The 14,798-nt window shown below is 37.0% G+C and overlaps 1 protein-coding gene across 1 annotated transcript; it reads left to right on the forward strand.

Annotated features, from left to right (window-relative positions):
* Positions 1-1,378: 1,378 nt before the first annotated feature.
* LOC122639350 (uncharacterized protein At4g28440-like) lies at positions 1,379-5,123 on the forward strand. The gene is made up of 2 exons (XM_043832176.1): positions 1,379-1,660; positions 4,746-5,123. Exons 1-2 carry the CDS (start codon positions 1,405-1,407, stop codon positions 4,934-4,936), a joined length of 447 nt encoding a protein of 148 aa, XP_043688111.1. The 5' UTR covers positions 1,379-1,404; the 3' UTR covers positions 4,937-5,123.
* Positions 5,124-14,798: the final 9,675 nt, after the last annotated feature.

The raw sequence follows: 14,798 nt of genomic DNA on the forward strand, positions 1-14,798 counted from the left end.
TTCTCTTCATTCAGCTTGGGAGTTGGTTTGCAACAGTGGTACCAAAGTTGAATGGGGCAGCCCAGTCTGGTTCTCCCAAATGCAACCAAGGTTCTCCTTTATAACTTGGTTGGCGTTCTTGGGAAGATTAACTACACGAAGTAAACTTGTTTTGTGGGGCTTGTCAACCGAATCAACTTGCTACCTGTGCAATTTATAAGCAGAGATGATGGATCATTTGTTTTTCAGGTGCTCCTTCTCCACAACAGTTTGGTGCAGTATTCTTCGTTTGAATGGATATGTTTGTGCCCCCTAGGGATTATGGAGCGAGGAGATAACTTTGCTTACTCAGCATTTCCTGGGTAACTCCCTGATTAGTTGTGTTAAGAAGCTCAGTTTGGAGTCAACCATTTATCGATTGTGGCAAGAGCGTAATAGGAGGGCCTTTCAACAATGGTCTGGTAACCCGGAGTTTGTGGTTCTCCGCATCCAGCAAGACACACAGAGGAGGTTCTCAGAGTGGTCCAAGGCGGTGCTGGATAATTGCCTAAATAGAGATTTTTTCGATAGATGGAGAATCATTGTCCCTTTCTCCCACCAACGAATTACTACTTACTGTACTCCTGGTCCCCGCCACCAATCGGTTGGGTTGTTGTCGACTGTGATGGTTCGTTGAGGCAAGATATGGGGGGGCTATGGGTCTATTGGGCGCAATTATCTTGGTAGACCCTTATTTGCTTCTGTTGGAGGTGTGCGGGATGGTAATATTGTGCATTTGGAGCTGCTGGCCATCAAGTGTGGTCTGTTGCAAGCTAGGCGGTTGGGATTACCATAGATTCAGGTTCGCTTTGACTCTTTAGTGGCCATACAGATGATTGTCGGACGATACTAGACCCCCTGGGATGTCATATGGTTGGTTGAGGACATACGAGATTTGAGTGACTCATTCCATAGTTGCTCTTTCTCTCACCAAGTACGTGAAACTAACTATTGTGCTGACTTCTTGGCGAGCTATGTGCACTCGGTGCAAGAGGTTTCTTTCTGTATAGATTGGCTTCCAGAGGCGCTTTCCTCACTATTGCAGAATGACGCCAACGGAAAGAATTACTCCAGATTGTAATTTCTTTATACTGTTACTATATTAATATAAGCTTCCGGTTTACACCTAAAAATAAAAAATAAACCAATATAATCAATTTTTTAAAAATATGTTTTTTGACGGTATAAAGTCAAAATTTATTTTTTCTCATTCCCTAGAAGAAAACAATTAAAAAGGGTGCGAGTGAACGAATGAAAAAAGACTGAACGTACAGAATCTTAAAGCGTTGGTCTTACGCTCTTTCAACTTTCTAGGGTTTCATTATTTTAAGGATTTGGGGGTTATATTATTTGCAGAAGATGATTGGCGATTAAATATCATCAACAATGGTGACGACAGGCACGACAGGGACGACTGCAACGGCTCAGGAAACCACTGCGAAAAGGAAACCTGTTTTTACGACGGTAGATCAACTGAAACCTGGGACGAGCGGTCATACCCTTACGGTGAAGGTCGTGAGTTCGAAGACAGTTTTACAGAAGGGACGGGCGGCTTCTCAGCATCTTCGCGGCACTCGCATCGCTGAGTGTGTTGTCGGTGATGATACCGGAACCATTATCTTCACTGCTCGCAACGAGCAAGGTATATACTTTTAAAATCTTCTATCTGCTATTTGATCTCTGATGTCAATTTTCTTTTATTGTTTTGGAAGCTTGTAGTTTTGGTTTATGGAAACAGACGATTCCGTTTGTCAATTAATATTTGAAACCTCACTTCGTGTAAAATTGATGGAACTTTCAGTTGCATTTTGTATTTGTAATATTAAGCATGTGATGTCTGCTTTACTGCTTGTTATTAAATTCCGATGGTTTGATTTACTTTAAACTGATCATAGCGTCCCCTTCTTTTGAAGGTTTTCATTAAATTACCCTAACTGTGGAATCCTAATTCAAAGTTCATTGTGCACGTCTGAAAGCGGCCGTTGGGATTACGATTTTGGAAAATAACTTCGTTAAAAGATTTTTGCCTCACCCTGAAATCCGCCATTACGAGTGATGAGGAGGCAAAGTTGTGCTGGATGGTTTGGTCATGTTGCGGAAATACTACTGAGAGAGAGAGAGAGAGAGAGAGAGAGAAGAATGTGTCTTGAGCTAATGAGAAAACGATGACTTGTGACTTAACCATTTGGTAGAGTAGAAAGAAACAGGAGGACTTTTGTTTGCTGATGCTAGTTGTAGTGGTGAGTAAGAGTGACAAATTGGGTAAGATTGTCGAGTTAGAACTGGAACGAAAACTGAAACCGGGACTGAATAAACCGAATAGAATAAAATTTGGTTACACTCTGGATCTGAAATGTAGAAACTGAATTTGGTTCCGGCTTAGGAACCATCGATTCAATCCGAAACCAAGGGTAGTAATATATTATAGTAAATTTATACTTTATAATACTAATATGTCATAGTATAGTATTTATTCATATAATATTATAGTATAATATATTATACTATGTATATAATATATTAAAACATTATTGTTTTTATAATACTATTATATTATAGTATGTGAACCTAGTACAGGAACCAGAATCGAACCCAACCGAGCAGGTTCGGTTTGATTATCAATTTTCAGAACTCATTTGGTTCTGGATCACACCAACACTCTCTGGATCCGAAACCGATCCGAATACCCGGTTTCAGAATGATTTACACCCTTAGTGGTGAGGCTGTCTTAAGTTGTACTACTGCTGGCCTCTTTGTAGGTGTGAATTATGAAAGCTGTGCACTACTGGAATGTGGAGAAATCCAAAGTTGGGGTTGACTTTTTGGTGTGATGCAGTTTGGGTATGGACATTAATTTCAATAGCCTCTTTCCAGTACCTAGAAGATGATAGCCTCAATCAGAAGATATTCGAAAGCTATGCTAGATCTGTGTGGTTGTTGCACTTCCATTTGTTACTAGGATTACTCCCAACCTTGTCAAAATTTGTCTAAAATAATGTTTGTCTAATTTACGGTTTCTTGATAGTGTTTTGACTCCTCCATTGTAACTTCAATTTACTTCTGAATCACACAAATACTTGTTTTAATCAGTGAAACATGACTTATCTAACTTTACTGAATCTTATTCTGGCTTTTTAGCAAAGGAAAAGAGCCTCCTCAATTCTCCCTTTTAATTTGGATTACCTTGTAGCCGGCCCCATTTAGTTGGGATAAGACTGAGTTTGTTGTACAATTATGCTTATGTCTGAACTTATGCCAAAACATTCTTTGAACTTATACACAAAATCATTGAATCTTAGTTTTATTTCAGCTTCATATTATGATTCATTTGGTTTTGAATTTTCTTTTGAAAAGCCAAATATCCCAGGATTACTGTTTTGTTCTGAAGTTCTTGAAAGAATATATGTAGTGTATTCTGGAAACTCCTTTGTTGGAAGTGTTTACAACCACTTTGGTGTTTAGGAAAATTTGCTCTGTTCAAAATGATTGAAGTCCCAAGATTTCTTTCTTGCCCAAGTCCCAACTGGTACATACGACCAAATGATATGTTCTTAGTTGAAGGCTCCGAGAGGCCCTCATAATGGAAGTTAGAAACTGGAAAAAATATTTGACTGTAATGGCCTCTTCACTAAATACTTCCCACTTTCTGTGATCAATTAAATACAGAATTTCAGTTGGTCCTGGTTATAAAGTTTGGACCATATATATTTTTTTCTTTGATCTTTAAACCATAAGTGGCTTGTGAAACAGTATGCAAAGCTGCCAAAATGCAATTCCAATCAGAGATTGCAGCTTGGACAACAGTTTCTGTGCCATCTTTTACAATTACTTGAATACTACAGCAGTAGTTTTCTTTAAACTCTGGTATACATCTTAGCCTACAACACACTTTTAGGGGCCGCTAATGATTAAATGTTGCACAAATTGGGGTAATCATGCAAATATGGATAGGGTATAGACATCACATCGTTGCACCTGATACTATTTAATGAATGCTTTGTCCTTTGTAGTTGAGATGGTTGTTTTGAGAAAACTAAGCATGAGATTTGTTGCAGCTTGCTCTAGTTGAAGAAATGGGCGCTGCCTTGCTATTTTTCATGTTGGTTTGGTTGTAGAGCTTAGGCTTTCTTATGTTGCTCGTTGATGATATGCCATGGGATGTGGTTTTTGTTATCTTTCATATTGTATTGCTTATGTACTCATTGCTGGAATTGGCTACATCTATGTATGGTTGGGTGTTGTTTTTGTCATGCTGTGTTAATCGTTAAAGGTTTTTTTTTTTCTCGATATCTTTGTTTTTATGGGATTAATAATTATTTCAATGTGCCTCTGTGTGTGTGTGTGTGTGTGATGTGTTTCTCTTCAGTTAGATATGCCTTTTCCTGTGCCTATCATCTTAATAACATTGGATATGTAAGCTCTGTGGTTAAAATTTATCTGACAGGTCCCCCTCCACCGAAAAAAAAGGTGGGGGGAGAAGCATTTCCTTGCTCTGTTGGGTGATTATTTACCACAACTTCTTGTGTCAGAGTTGGTCCTTTATTGGAATTCCTTTGCTTGTTGCTGTTAAAGCACTATGAAAAATGTAGTTAATTAGAAGTTAATTATTGCCATTTTGATCTTATCCAAGAATCATGGTCTAAGAAAACTTTGATTTCTGCTGTATATCATGTTTCTCTGTCTTTACATATTACCTCATGGTGATGGCGGCTTTATATTCTGTGCAGTTGATATGATGAAGCCAGGTACAACTGTTATTCTGCGTAATGCTAAGATTGATATGTTTAAGGGGTCAATGAGATTGGCGGTTGACAAATGGGGACGTGTTGAGATCACTGAACCTGCTGAGTTTGTTGTTCTAGAGGACAACAATCTGTCTCTAGTTGAGTATGAACTGGTGAATGTTGTGGAAGAGTGATATGAATATGATCTTTAGTCATTAATATTTTGTGATCCAGAGAAGCCTCAAGCTTAAGAGGCCTTAATATGTTTTTTTTTAATAATTATCATTCCCTGTGCATGAACTGTTACTGAGGTAAAGTTTTCTTGGGAAGAACAGTTTGAAGTTGGTATACAAAATCTTACTGAAACTAGTGATGTTTTTTTACATTTTCATCCCCTAATATTATCTTACATTGGTCTAGCGTTAAGAGCATGAGTAGTTGGTTGAATGTATAAAGGATCTTTACTTGGTGTTTCCAATTCTCCCATACAGCAGTCGCTGAACCTTCCAAAGTAAACCATCTAGTGTTAATAATAATATCTTCAATTTTTGTGATTCTATTTGGCTATGATTTCTTGCTGTTAATTTTTTCAATTTCTGGACACATGTTGAGTGGCACATGTTTGGGGTTTGGTTCTTGGATTTTACTGGCACAATGTCCTGAACATGTACCCTTATATGTACCAATTACACCCAGTCCAAAAACATGATTTGGAGATGGGTAATGTGAAACTTTTTTGACTGGGAAAGCTTCTTCAATTATGAAACAATGTAGTGTTGTGTTTGTGTGATGTTGCATTTGGTGAAGGTCGTAAATTCCCAAGTATTTTTTAGGGCCCCTGGTTTCTGCTGTCCAGTTGTTGCTATATTTTTTTCATAAATATTATAAGCTTTCAGCGTTTTGGATGAGTTCCCTCATTATTTGTACAGCTGAAGCCAAGAAAATCTACAAAATAAGAAGTTGAGAGATTGGTTTAAGGTGTTTCAGTTTTTATGTGGCTGCTGTATATGGTGGCCTCCAATTACCACCTCCAATTTACGTGCACCTCCAATTCCTCCAATACCTCTAATAGGAGGGAGTGAATCCCACCTTGGGCAGTGAGTAAAGTGGTCATTTCCATCTCCATGTGAGGAATTGAAGGGGGCAGCGAATTGGAGGGGATAACGATTCGGTGGCCTCCCTATGCATTAAATGACACTTGTCTTATAGCCAAATGGGCCATGGAAAGGTATTTGTACCAAATGGCACTGGATAATCCGTTTATGAATTCGTGCACCATTGCACCTTGAATTGTGCTCTTTGTTTTGCCCCACCAGGTTAAGCATAGTTCAGTTAATTTGATTATTGCGGTTGTGTAAATTCTGTCTGTTTATGTGTTGGCTAGGTTATATGTTGTCCTTAATTAGCGGTTGGAACAATGCAAGTGTCTTCTCTTTCCGGGTTTACTTTCTTTATTATTTGTTATATTTTTTTTGTTCTTCGCTGTCACTATGCTCAGTGAAGTATAGGGTTTCACTATTTGTCACATGGCAGTCCATTAAAGGAAGTATTTTAAATTACAAAACATGCTATTTGTATTTTATATTTATTTCCATTAGGTGGTATTTTGGTAATTTTACTAAAATTTTGAAATAGAGTTTGAGCAACTTTCCTTGCTTACTTTAGATTAAAATTTGACTATGATATGTATGTGGGGTCTTCTATCACATTGACTATAACCCACTTGATGTCTAAGTGTTAAATAGTGAAGCACTAAACTTCATTAGGGTATCGTGAAGCCTTAGAACCCGAAAAATTATTACTCTTTAGATAGAACGTATTGCCTAGCCCAAACTTGATAGATGCGAGGCTGGTCGTGTACCATGTGTGTATTATATTAAGTTGCAATAAAGGTCTGGGGTTTTTTTCAAATGCCCCCTTCAAATTGTCTATTTGTACAGATGCACCCTTGAAACTTTTCTATTTTCAATTGCTCCTCTACTTTCCAAACATTGTGACACTTTAGTCTAGTCCGTTAGTCTTAGTCTGGGATGTTAGACGTTAGTTTCAGGGAATCTAATGATTAAAATATCATCTTTATGATAAAAATCCATCAAAATTAAAGAGAAAAGTGACCAAATTGCCCTCATCTTCCCCAAATCGTTTAGTGGGTTTGAAACTAAAAAATCTAAAAAACCTTAAACAATTTCTAGACCTCTCTTTATGATAAAAACCCACCAAAATTAAAGAATAAAGTGACCAAATTTCCCTCATCTTTGATCTTCCCCACATCGGTTAATCAGATTGAAATTGAAAATTGAAAAAACTTTAAACTTTACTATTTTCAATTGTACCCCAACTTTCGAAACATTGTAACACTTTAATCCAGTCTGTTAGTCTGGGACGCTAGACGTTAGTTTCAATGAATCTAATGACTAAAATATCATCTTTACAATAAAAACCTACCAAAATTAAAGAGTAGAGTGACCAAATTGCCCTCATCTTCCCCAAATCGTTTAGTGGGTTTGAAACTGAAAAACCCAAAAAAAATTAAAAATCAGATAGGAATCAGACTAACGGATAGGACTAAAGTGTTACAATGTTTGAAAAGTAAGGGTGTAATTGGAAATAATAAAATTTCAAGAATGCATCTGTACAAATAGACAATTTGAGGGAGGGGGGCGCATTTGAAAAAAATCCTAAAGGTTTTTAAAGATTCTAGAGCTACTCATCCTAGCGGGATTCTGTATTGCAGTGAAGGATTTTTGTACTACTGGCCTAGCTGCTTGTGTAACAAGGTGAGCTGAGATGAAATTATTCCATGTGGACTAATGGTTGATTTATCTGCTTGTGTTTCATAAGGTGCAATGAACATTAACAATGGAATATTTTGTGGTCGAGGATAAGAGTGTCAATCCATAAAAGGTTGCGGGATCGGTCAATAATGATTTTTTTTTTTTTTTTTTGGGTTTTTATAGAAACATCGGTCAATAATGGTTTTAATTGGCTGATTCCTATCTGATTTTTAAACCAAGGAGTTTTTATATTTAATTTTTGGGAATGGGCTCGCTGGATCATGAAGATTTAGGAGTATGGGAGGAGAGAAAACAAAAAGGAACGTAAGATCTTAACTCAATCTAAACCAAGCTTTTTCATCCTAGGTCTAAATCTGTAGGGCTGCAGCAACACATTGTTAATCGGATCAAGAATTGTTTATCTAGTTGGAAAGTTAATTTATTATCCTATGAAGGACGTAAGGTCTTAACTCAATCTGTTCTTTATGTTATTCCAATTCGTTTATCTTGTTAGAAAGTTACTTTATTATCCTATGAGGGACGTAAGATCTTAACTCAATCTATTCTCTCTGTTATTCCAGTTTATCTTATGTCTTGCTTTGCATTCTCTTTTTCTATTTGTCGCAGTATTGATTATATTTGTTTGAGATTTTGGAATGGCAACAAAGAATGGTCTAAAAAGCTTCACCTGATTTCTTGGAATACAGTATGCTCACCAAAAAACCAGGGTGGGCTTGGTTTGAGAGATTCCACTACTAAGAACAAAGCTCTATTGTTGAAGTTGGGTTGGAGACTTTTAAACGATCATCAATTCTTATGGGCAGTCTATAAGAGCAAAGTACTTTCATAATTGATCTTTGTTTAACCACTACACCATGCAAAAAGGGGCTCATGGACCTGAAACAACATTGCCAGCATTCTCCCACATCTCAAGTGTTTGGGTCTCTCGTAAAATTGGCTCTAGCCAAGACACATTCTTTTGGTCTGATCTTTGGGCTCTCTCTTGTCTAATCTCATCTCTCATAGCCTCCCAACCTACTGTGAACCCTATGACTAAGGTTAACTTATTCACTGACTCCTCTTCTTGGAACGTGAGTCTTCTTTCTACTCAATTCCTCCATCTATAGTAGGCTTGTAAAACGGTACGGTTTTGGTACGGTACCAAAAATAGGTACCCAATACCGATACCGTACCGTACCATGTAAGAACCCTATTTTCAATATCGCAATCGTATCGCTACGGTATAGTTTCGGTACAGTATGAAAACGGTATATATACGGTACGGTTTTGGTATGGTATGAAAATGGTATATGTACGGTAAAAAAAAGGGTATAAATTTGATTTTTATAAATGGTATGTATATGAAAATGGTATATATACGGTACAAAAATTGTACGGTTTCATTTTTACATGTTTACACCCCAAAACGGTACGGTTACGGTAAAACGGTACGGTTTTGGTACATACCGACGGTATGACCGTAAAAACCGTTACCGTACCGTGTTCAATACCGTTCGATCATATCGTACTGTACCATTTTTGCGACGGTGCGGTTTGGTACGGTTTTACACGGGCGGTTTCGGTTTCGGTATACGGTGGTTCCAGATTGACACCCTTAATCTATAGTCTGCGAAATCATCAATATTCCTTTATCTCAGGGTCCTGACCAATGGTGGTGTCAATTATCTAGTACTGGATAGTTTACCACCAAACTAGCTACCAGTTACCTCTTTAAGATCAAAAGTAATCCACCTCACATCATTGGATTACATAATCTCTCTCTGTCATCTCAATGGTGGAATTTCTTTTGGAGATTGAATATTCCTCCCAAATTCAAGGTTTTCTTATGGAGGGTCTTTCATATTGGGATACCTGTTAGAGATATCCTCGGTAAATGGATTGACTTGAACACGTGTTACCCATTCTACAGCATTCACCTAGAAACTACTTGACATGTTCTTTTCGCCTGTGACTTTACCAAAAGAATTTGGGTTGTAGGTCCTTTAGGCTTAAAATCTGAAAGACTCAACTACTCCTTAGTTAGGCTTCTACTCTTAGGTCTCTTTGGTTCCTTGTCATCAAACAAGCTTATCCATACACGGGTCTTTACTGTTATTTCAAACCATTGTTGAAAAACCAAGTTTTGTGACCCAACTCGCCCTCCTCAAAACCTGGTGAGTTGAGCGAGTCACTCTTGGTCAAGAATGAGTCATGTTTTTTCTATTTACTTTAAGTTTTGAAATATAATATTTATTTATTACCCATTAGTCGACACATGGCACAAGTGAGAGAAAGTTTGAAAATTGAAAACCACTAAAGCATAGGAGAAATTTTAAGATATAATACATTTACATGAGTGTGTATAAATCCTTGGTCAAAGTGTCGACATCAAACTAAAGGGAAAAAGTTCTCTGTCCGGGAGTGTGGCCTACACCAGCACTTCCATGAGTCTATCTCTCTTCTTTCTATGTGAAAAGACACCTCTACCCCCTTGCTTTAAGGAGGAGAGAGATAGACACATGGGAGTGCTAGCGTAGACCAGACTCCCGTACAGAAAACTGCTTCCCATTAAAAAAAAAAGTTTTGTTTGAAAACAAGACAAAAGGCTTAAATCCCAGTGCTTCAAATATTCAGAATATTAGACATAGTACCATTAAAAAACTAGTAAATCCAATTTCAAAATAATGTTCCAAATCCCAAGTCCCGTTAGTTTTTCATTTTTTTATTGGACTTGCTATTTTTTCTATGACTCGTTTAAAACAACCAAATCCACAATGAATCCGCATGACTAGGAACAAGTCATGTCTTTTTTTTTTTTTTAATAAAGGCAAGTCTTCACGACTCATGACCAGGTTTTCCATTTTTGTGACTCAACTTGGGCGAGATTTCCTGGTCAAAACCTGGTTTGCCAACAATGTTTCAAACACTTCCTATTTCATTTGGAAGCATACAAATCAAGTTGTTCTCTCAGATACTGCCCCGAATCCGAAGCAGATTTTAGACCATGTCAATCGATGTATTGCTGATTTGAACTTATCCCCATTCAAGAATGAGGAAGGATTACATAAACAACTATTGCAGTAATGTTTCTACCTCTTGCTTTACTTTTGATATTCCTCATCTAACAGACCCTATCTTAATTTGTGTAGGATTCTCTAGCAGTTTTCTAAAGTCTAAGCAAATCTGGATGAGTTTTTGGTATTTTATTTCAAAATCTTTATGTTTTTGTTGAGTTGGACAATACTTTGACAAACAATTTTATTGAGGCTGAAGCTTAAGACCTCCTCAATGGTTTAAAGATTGCACATAGCCTAGGCTAGACTAATACTCAAATTTGGAATGTTTCTTAGGATTTGCATGAAATGAGGCCCCCCTCAAATCTCCATGGCCTTGGAACTCTACTTATATTTTTTCTCAATTTGAATATTAAACTCACTCTGTTAAGTTTTGTAATGATGGGGATAATCGGGCGTGTCATTTGTTTGATCTGCTAGTTCAAAGGGCATGTGGGATCAAGACAGGTCTTTCAGTTTCTAGTTTTATAAACATTGTAATGTCTCTTCTTGGTTAATATTTAATTTTCTTTTTTTTATATAAAATAGGGGAGGGTATTTTTTATCCTTCGTCGAATAGGGGGAGGGGGAGAGAAAGATATTCAGTTTCCATGGTCTAAAGTATCATTTATCTGGTTAGCGGATCAGAAAACTTCTCCTTAATTTTATGGGAGAAGGATAGGCACACTGCTCATGTCTGGCAAATTAGCGGGAGGTACCAATGGGGGCGCGGGATAAGGCATCATATAGGAGGAGCAGGGGGTCATTTCAAAGGGTAGAAGGAAAAGATTGACATAGTAGGCGGTTGGGTGCTAGCTTGCAGTACATGGGCAGTGTGCCCGGCCTTTTTCCTAATTTATTACAAAAAATATGTATTTTTTTGTACAATAACAGAGAGAATTTCATTTGATTAAAAAAATTATGAGAAAGGCAATAATTTTTTTTTCGTTCCTAGATGGCTAAAATTAGTTGCAATAAATATTTTGTAGCCTCATAATTCCAAACAGATGGAATAGTCATAGGTCCTATATTGCAGTTATTTGGTCATAGTATATATTACCTCTAATATCAAATCTGTTACGTCTCTTACAATTGGGGCGATCTATGTGGTTGAAGGGTACTTATTGGGTAATCTTAAACATAGTAGAGGTTATGAATTAGTTATCGGTTGTTGTATACATGGTACGACATGAATGTAAGTATGTAATGAGTTTAGTTAGAACTCTATCAGATAATAGGGGGAGTTGGCTTATTTATTAGAAATGACTAATTAGTAGAAATTATCTCAACTGCATCGTAATATTTAAATAGTTTACGTATGATGAATGGATTAACCTTTTAAATTTTATTCCATTACTTAATTTGAGTATATAGATCATGATCTATTTTATTAGACCAACCAATCACTTTTAAGTCTTTGTCTCAATTCGTGCAAATGTGAACTCTATTCTTAATTTCCTATTTTCTCTCTTTGAAGGAAGTTGGGCTTATCTAGATACGTAATAAATGGTATCAGAGACAGGGATGAGAGAAAGGGTCGAGAAATTGGAAGCCATTGGGAATTCACTTCATGTTGGGCAATAAAAAATCATGGGAAAGCATACCCAAATTATGAAAAATTTTTTGAAGTTGTTTGACAAACTTGGATTGTGTACGTCAGCCAATGACATTGTAATGGAAGTATCCTCAAGCAAGGTAAGGTGACCAAAGGAAGAACAATGGTGCATCCGAAACAGACAAAAACAAAAAAAGAAGAAGAAAATGAATCCAAGAATTATAGAACAGGTGCCACTCCCTTCAAAGTTCATATCTTTAAAGCCACAAAATATATAAAGGGTTATAGAACTTCTATGAAAAAGGTATTAGAAAAAAGGGTGATGTCATGCCCTACGATTCGAGTTTGCCCTATTAAGATATGGGATCTTGATGGGCCCTTATTTTCCTTAATTTCATTGTCCTTCAGGACAAGGACAATCCCAAGGGGATGGAATGTTACATCTCTTCTGCAATTGGGGTCTATAATTCTACATGGTTGAAGGATACTCAATAGGTAAATGTGATAGAGTTTCTGAATTAGTTATCAGTTGTATGTATGTATGTATGTTATAGCATGTGAGTAATGGGTTTAGTTAAAACTCTATTAGATAATAGGGGAAGTTGGATTAGTAATTAGAAGTGTAATTAGTAGGAGTTATCTCAACTACATTGTAATCTTGAAATAGCCTACGTATGATGAATGTATTAGTCTTTTGAATCCTATTCCATTACTGTACTTGAGTAAAGAGGTTATGGTCTCCTTTATTAGACCAACCAATCACTATTAAGCCTTTGTCCCAATTCGTGCAAGTGTGAATTCTATCCTTAATTCCCTATTTTCTCTCCTTGAAGAAAGCTGGACTCATTCAAGTACGTAACAAAATCCTTTCGCAAAAGTTGTGTTCAACCTTCTGGAGTTGTGACCATTATTGTAGCTTTTATAGTCGCATAAATTGTCATTCAAATAAATAATTTAACTTGCCATTATTTGCAAGCTTTCATTGTAAGGGGAAAAAAACTTATAAATTTCTGAACATCTAATAGTCCAGGGCTTCTCAACCATGTTAAAACAAAGTTTAAGAAATTATAATCGAATACAGATTGGCATCCATAAATTTTGATTCGTATCAATTTGAAATTGGCCAAAACCCTAGAAACTGAATCAAGAAAAAAAAAATAAAGATTTTCCTAGATCTATGATTTTTTATGTTTTCTATTTAAAGTCTTATGGGTCTTGCTAAAAGATGTAAATTTCATTGATTTTCAACTATTTACTAACTAAAAGAAAGAAAATAGCTAAAAATGAAGATCAAAGAGCAATTCATTGTTAATTCCAAGATAGCTTGCATGAATCGAATTTAGAAGGAATCAAGGACTACTGATTCTGATCCAATTTCTAAAACCATGCATTGGAAATCAACTCTATGTGCACCCAGGTCCAGTGTCATGAAGACATCCTATTTATGCCTTTTTCCTTCCTTGGAAGCAAGGATTTAGGGCTTGGACTTGGGATCATTGGCTTTGAGTGGAAAACAACAATTATAGCATTGCTTATTTCAAATGAGTTTTAAATGGAAAGGGGGGGGGGGGATGTTTCCAAGTCAAGTAGGATTGGCATCAAGCACATGGCAGATCCAATCCCAATTCCTAAATCTTTGGTTGGGGAGAGACATCTACAAACACAGATGATCTTTGGGTATCATCTCCATGCAAAAATGTTGTGACATAAAGTTTATTTGTTTCCTTACCCCCCTCCCCCCACAAAAAAAATAAAAAAAATATTGTATGGGGTGTTCGATGCCTAAGGTCTTATGTGTGATTTTCAAATAGGACTTTTTGGCTTCCTGATAGTTGTTGTTATCAGGCTAGCAAAACACTTCTTCGTACCCTAATTTTGCTAGGATCATTCATTAATGAGAGGATGCAAATTTCATCCTATAAAAGCATTGAAAAGGCTAGCAACTTATGTGGACTTCTCCAAGTTAGGGGTGTCAATGGGTCGGGTTGCGTCGGGCCTGCCTAAACCCTGACCCTGACCCTAGAGGGCCTTAACCTAAACCCTGACCCTGACCCAACCCCGGCATGGTCAAGAAACCCTCAACCCTGACCCGACCCTGCCAGGATTTTCGTTAACCAGGCTCGACCCGATCCGACCCTGATATGGTCGGGCAGGGTCGGGTTGGCCCTGATTGACCCTGACCTTGACTTTATTTATTTTGGAAATGGTTTTTCTTATGACTGTAATTTTTATTATGTCAAAGTTGATCAGATTGTAATTTTCTAGGATTTGTCAGCATTGCAAGTAAAACATTTAAACTTAATTTGAAACAGTAAAAAAGAACAGCTTATAATCACGTTACATTCAAACACCATGACCGATCAAAAAGCCAAGACAAAGAAACAGGGCAAGGAGCTCACAATACTCAAGATCATTAAAGCCTTAACCAATATAACACCTTATACAAATATAAAAAATTCAAAATTCTGACTATAGAGTTTGAGTAGTTCATGCCGAAGATACCCAAGGTTAAGACCCACTCCAATCCACCTCTCTTGAAACCTTATGTCACATTAAGCTGAAAAAAAACAGGGGAAGCATCATCAATCTCATGACTGTGTATCAATCTCATGACTGTGTAACCATCACACTAACCCGAAGATCGGGTTACTAAAAGCCACACAAAAAAGTATTC

The sequence above is a fragment of the Telopea speciosissima genome, chromosome 9 (assembly GCF_018873765.1).
Source record: "Telopea speciosissima isolate NSW1024214 ecotype Mountain lineage chromosome 9, Tspe_v1, whole genome shotgun sequence".
NCBI classification, from domain to species: domain Eukaryota; kingdom Viridiplantae; phylum Streptophyta; class Magnoliopsida; order Proteales; family Proteaceae; genus Telopea; species Telopea speciosissima.

Bases quoted from the DNA above. Each gene is read 5' to 3' on its own strand.
- LOC122639350 (XM_043832176.1), top strand. From the start codon at position 1,405: ATGGTGACGACAGGCACGACAGGGACGACTGCAACGGCTCAGGAAACC. The intron at 1,661-4,745 runs GTATATACTTTT...TATTCTGTGCAG, and splicing joins CACTGCTCGCAACGAGCAAG to TTGATATGATGAAGCCAGGT.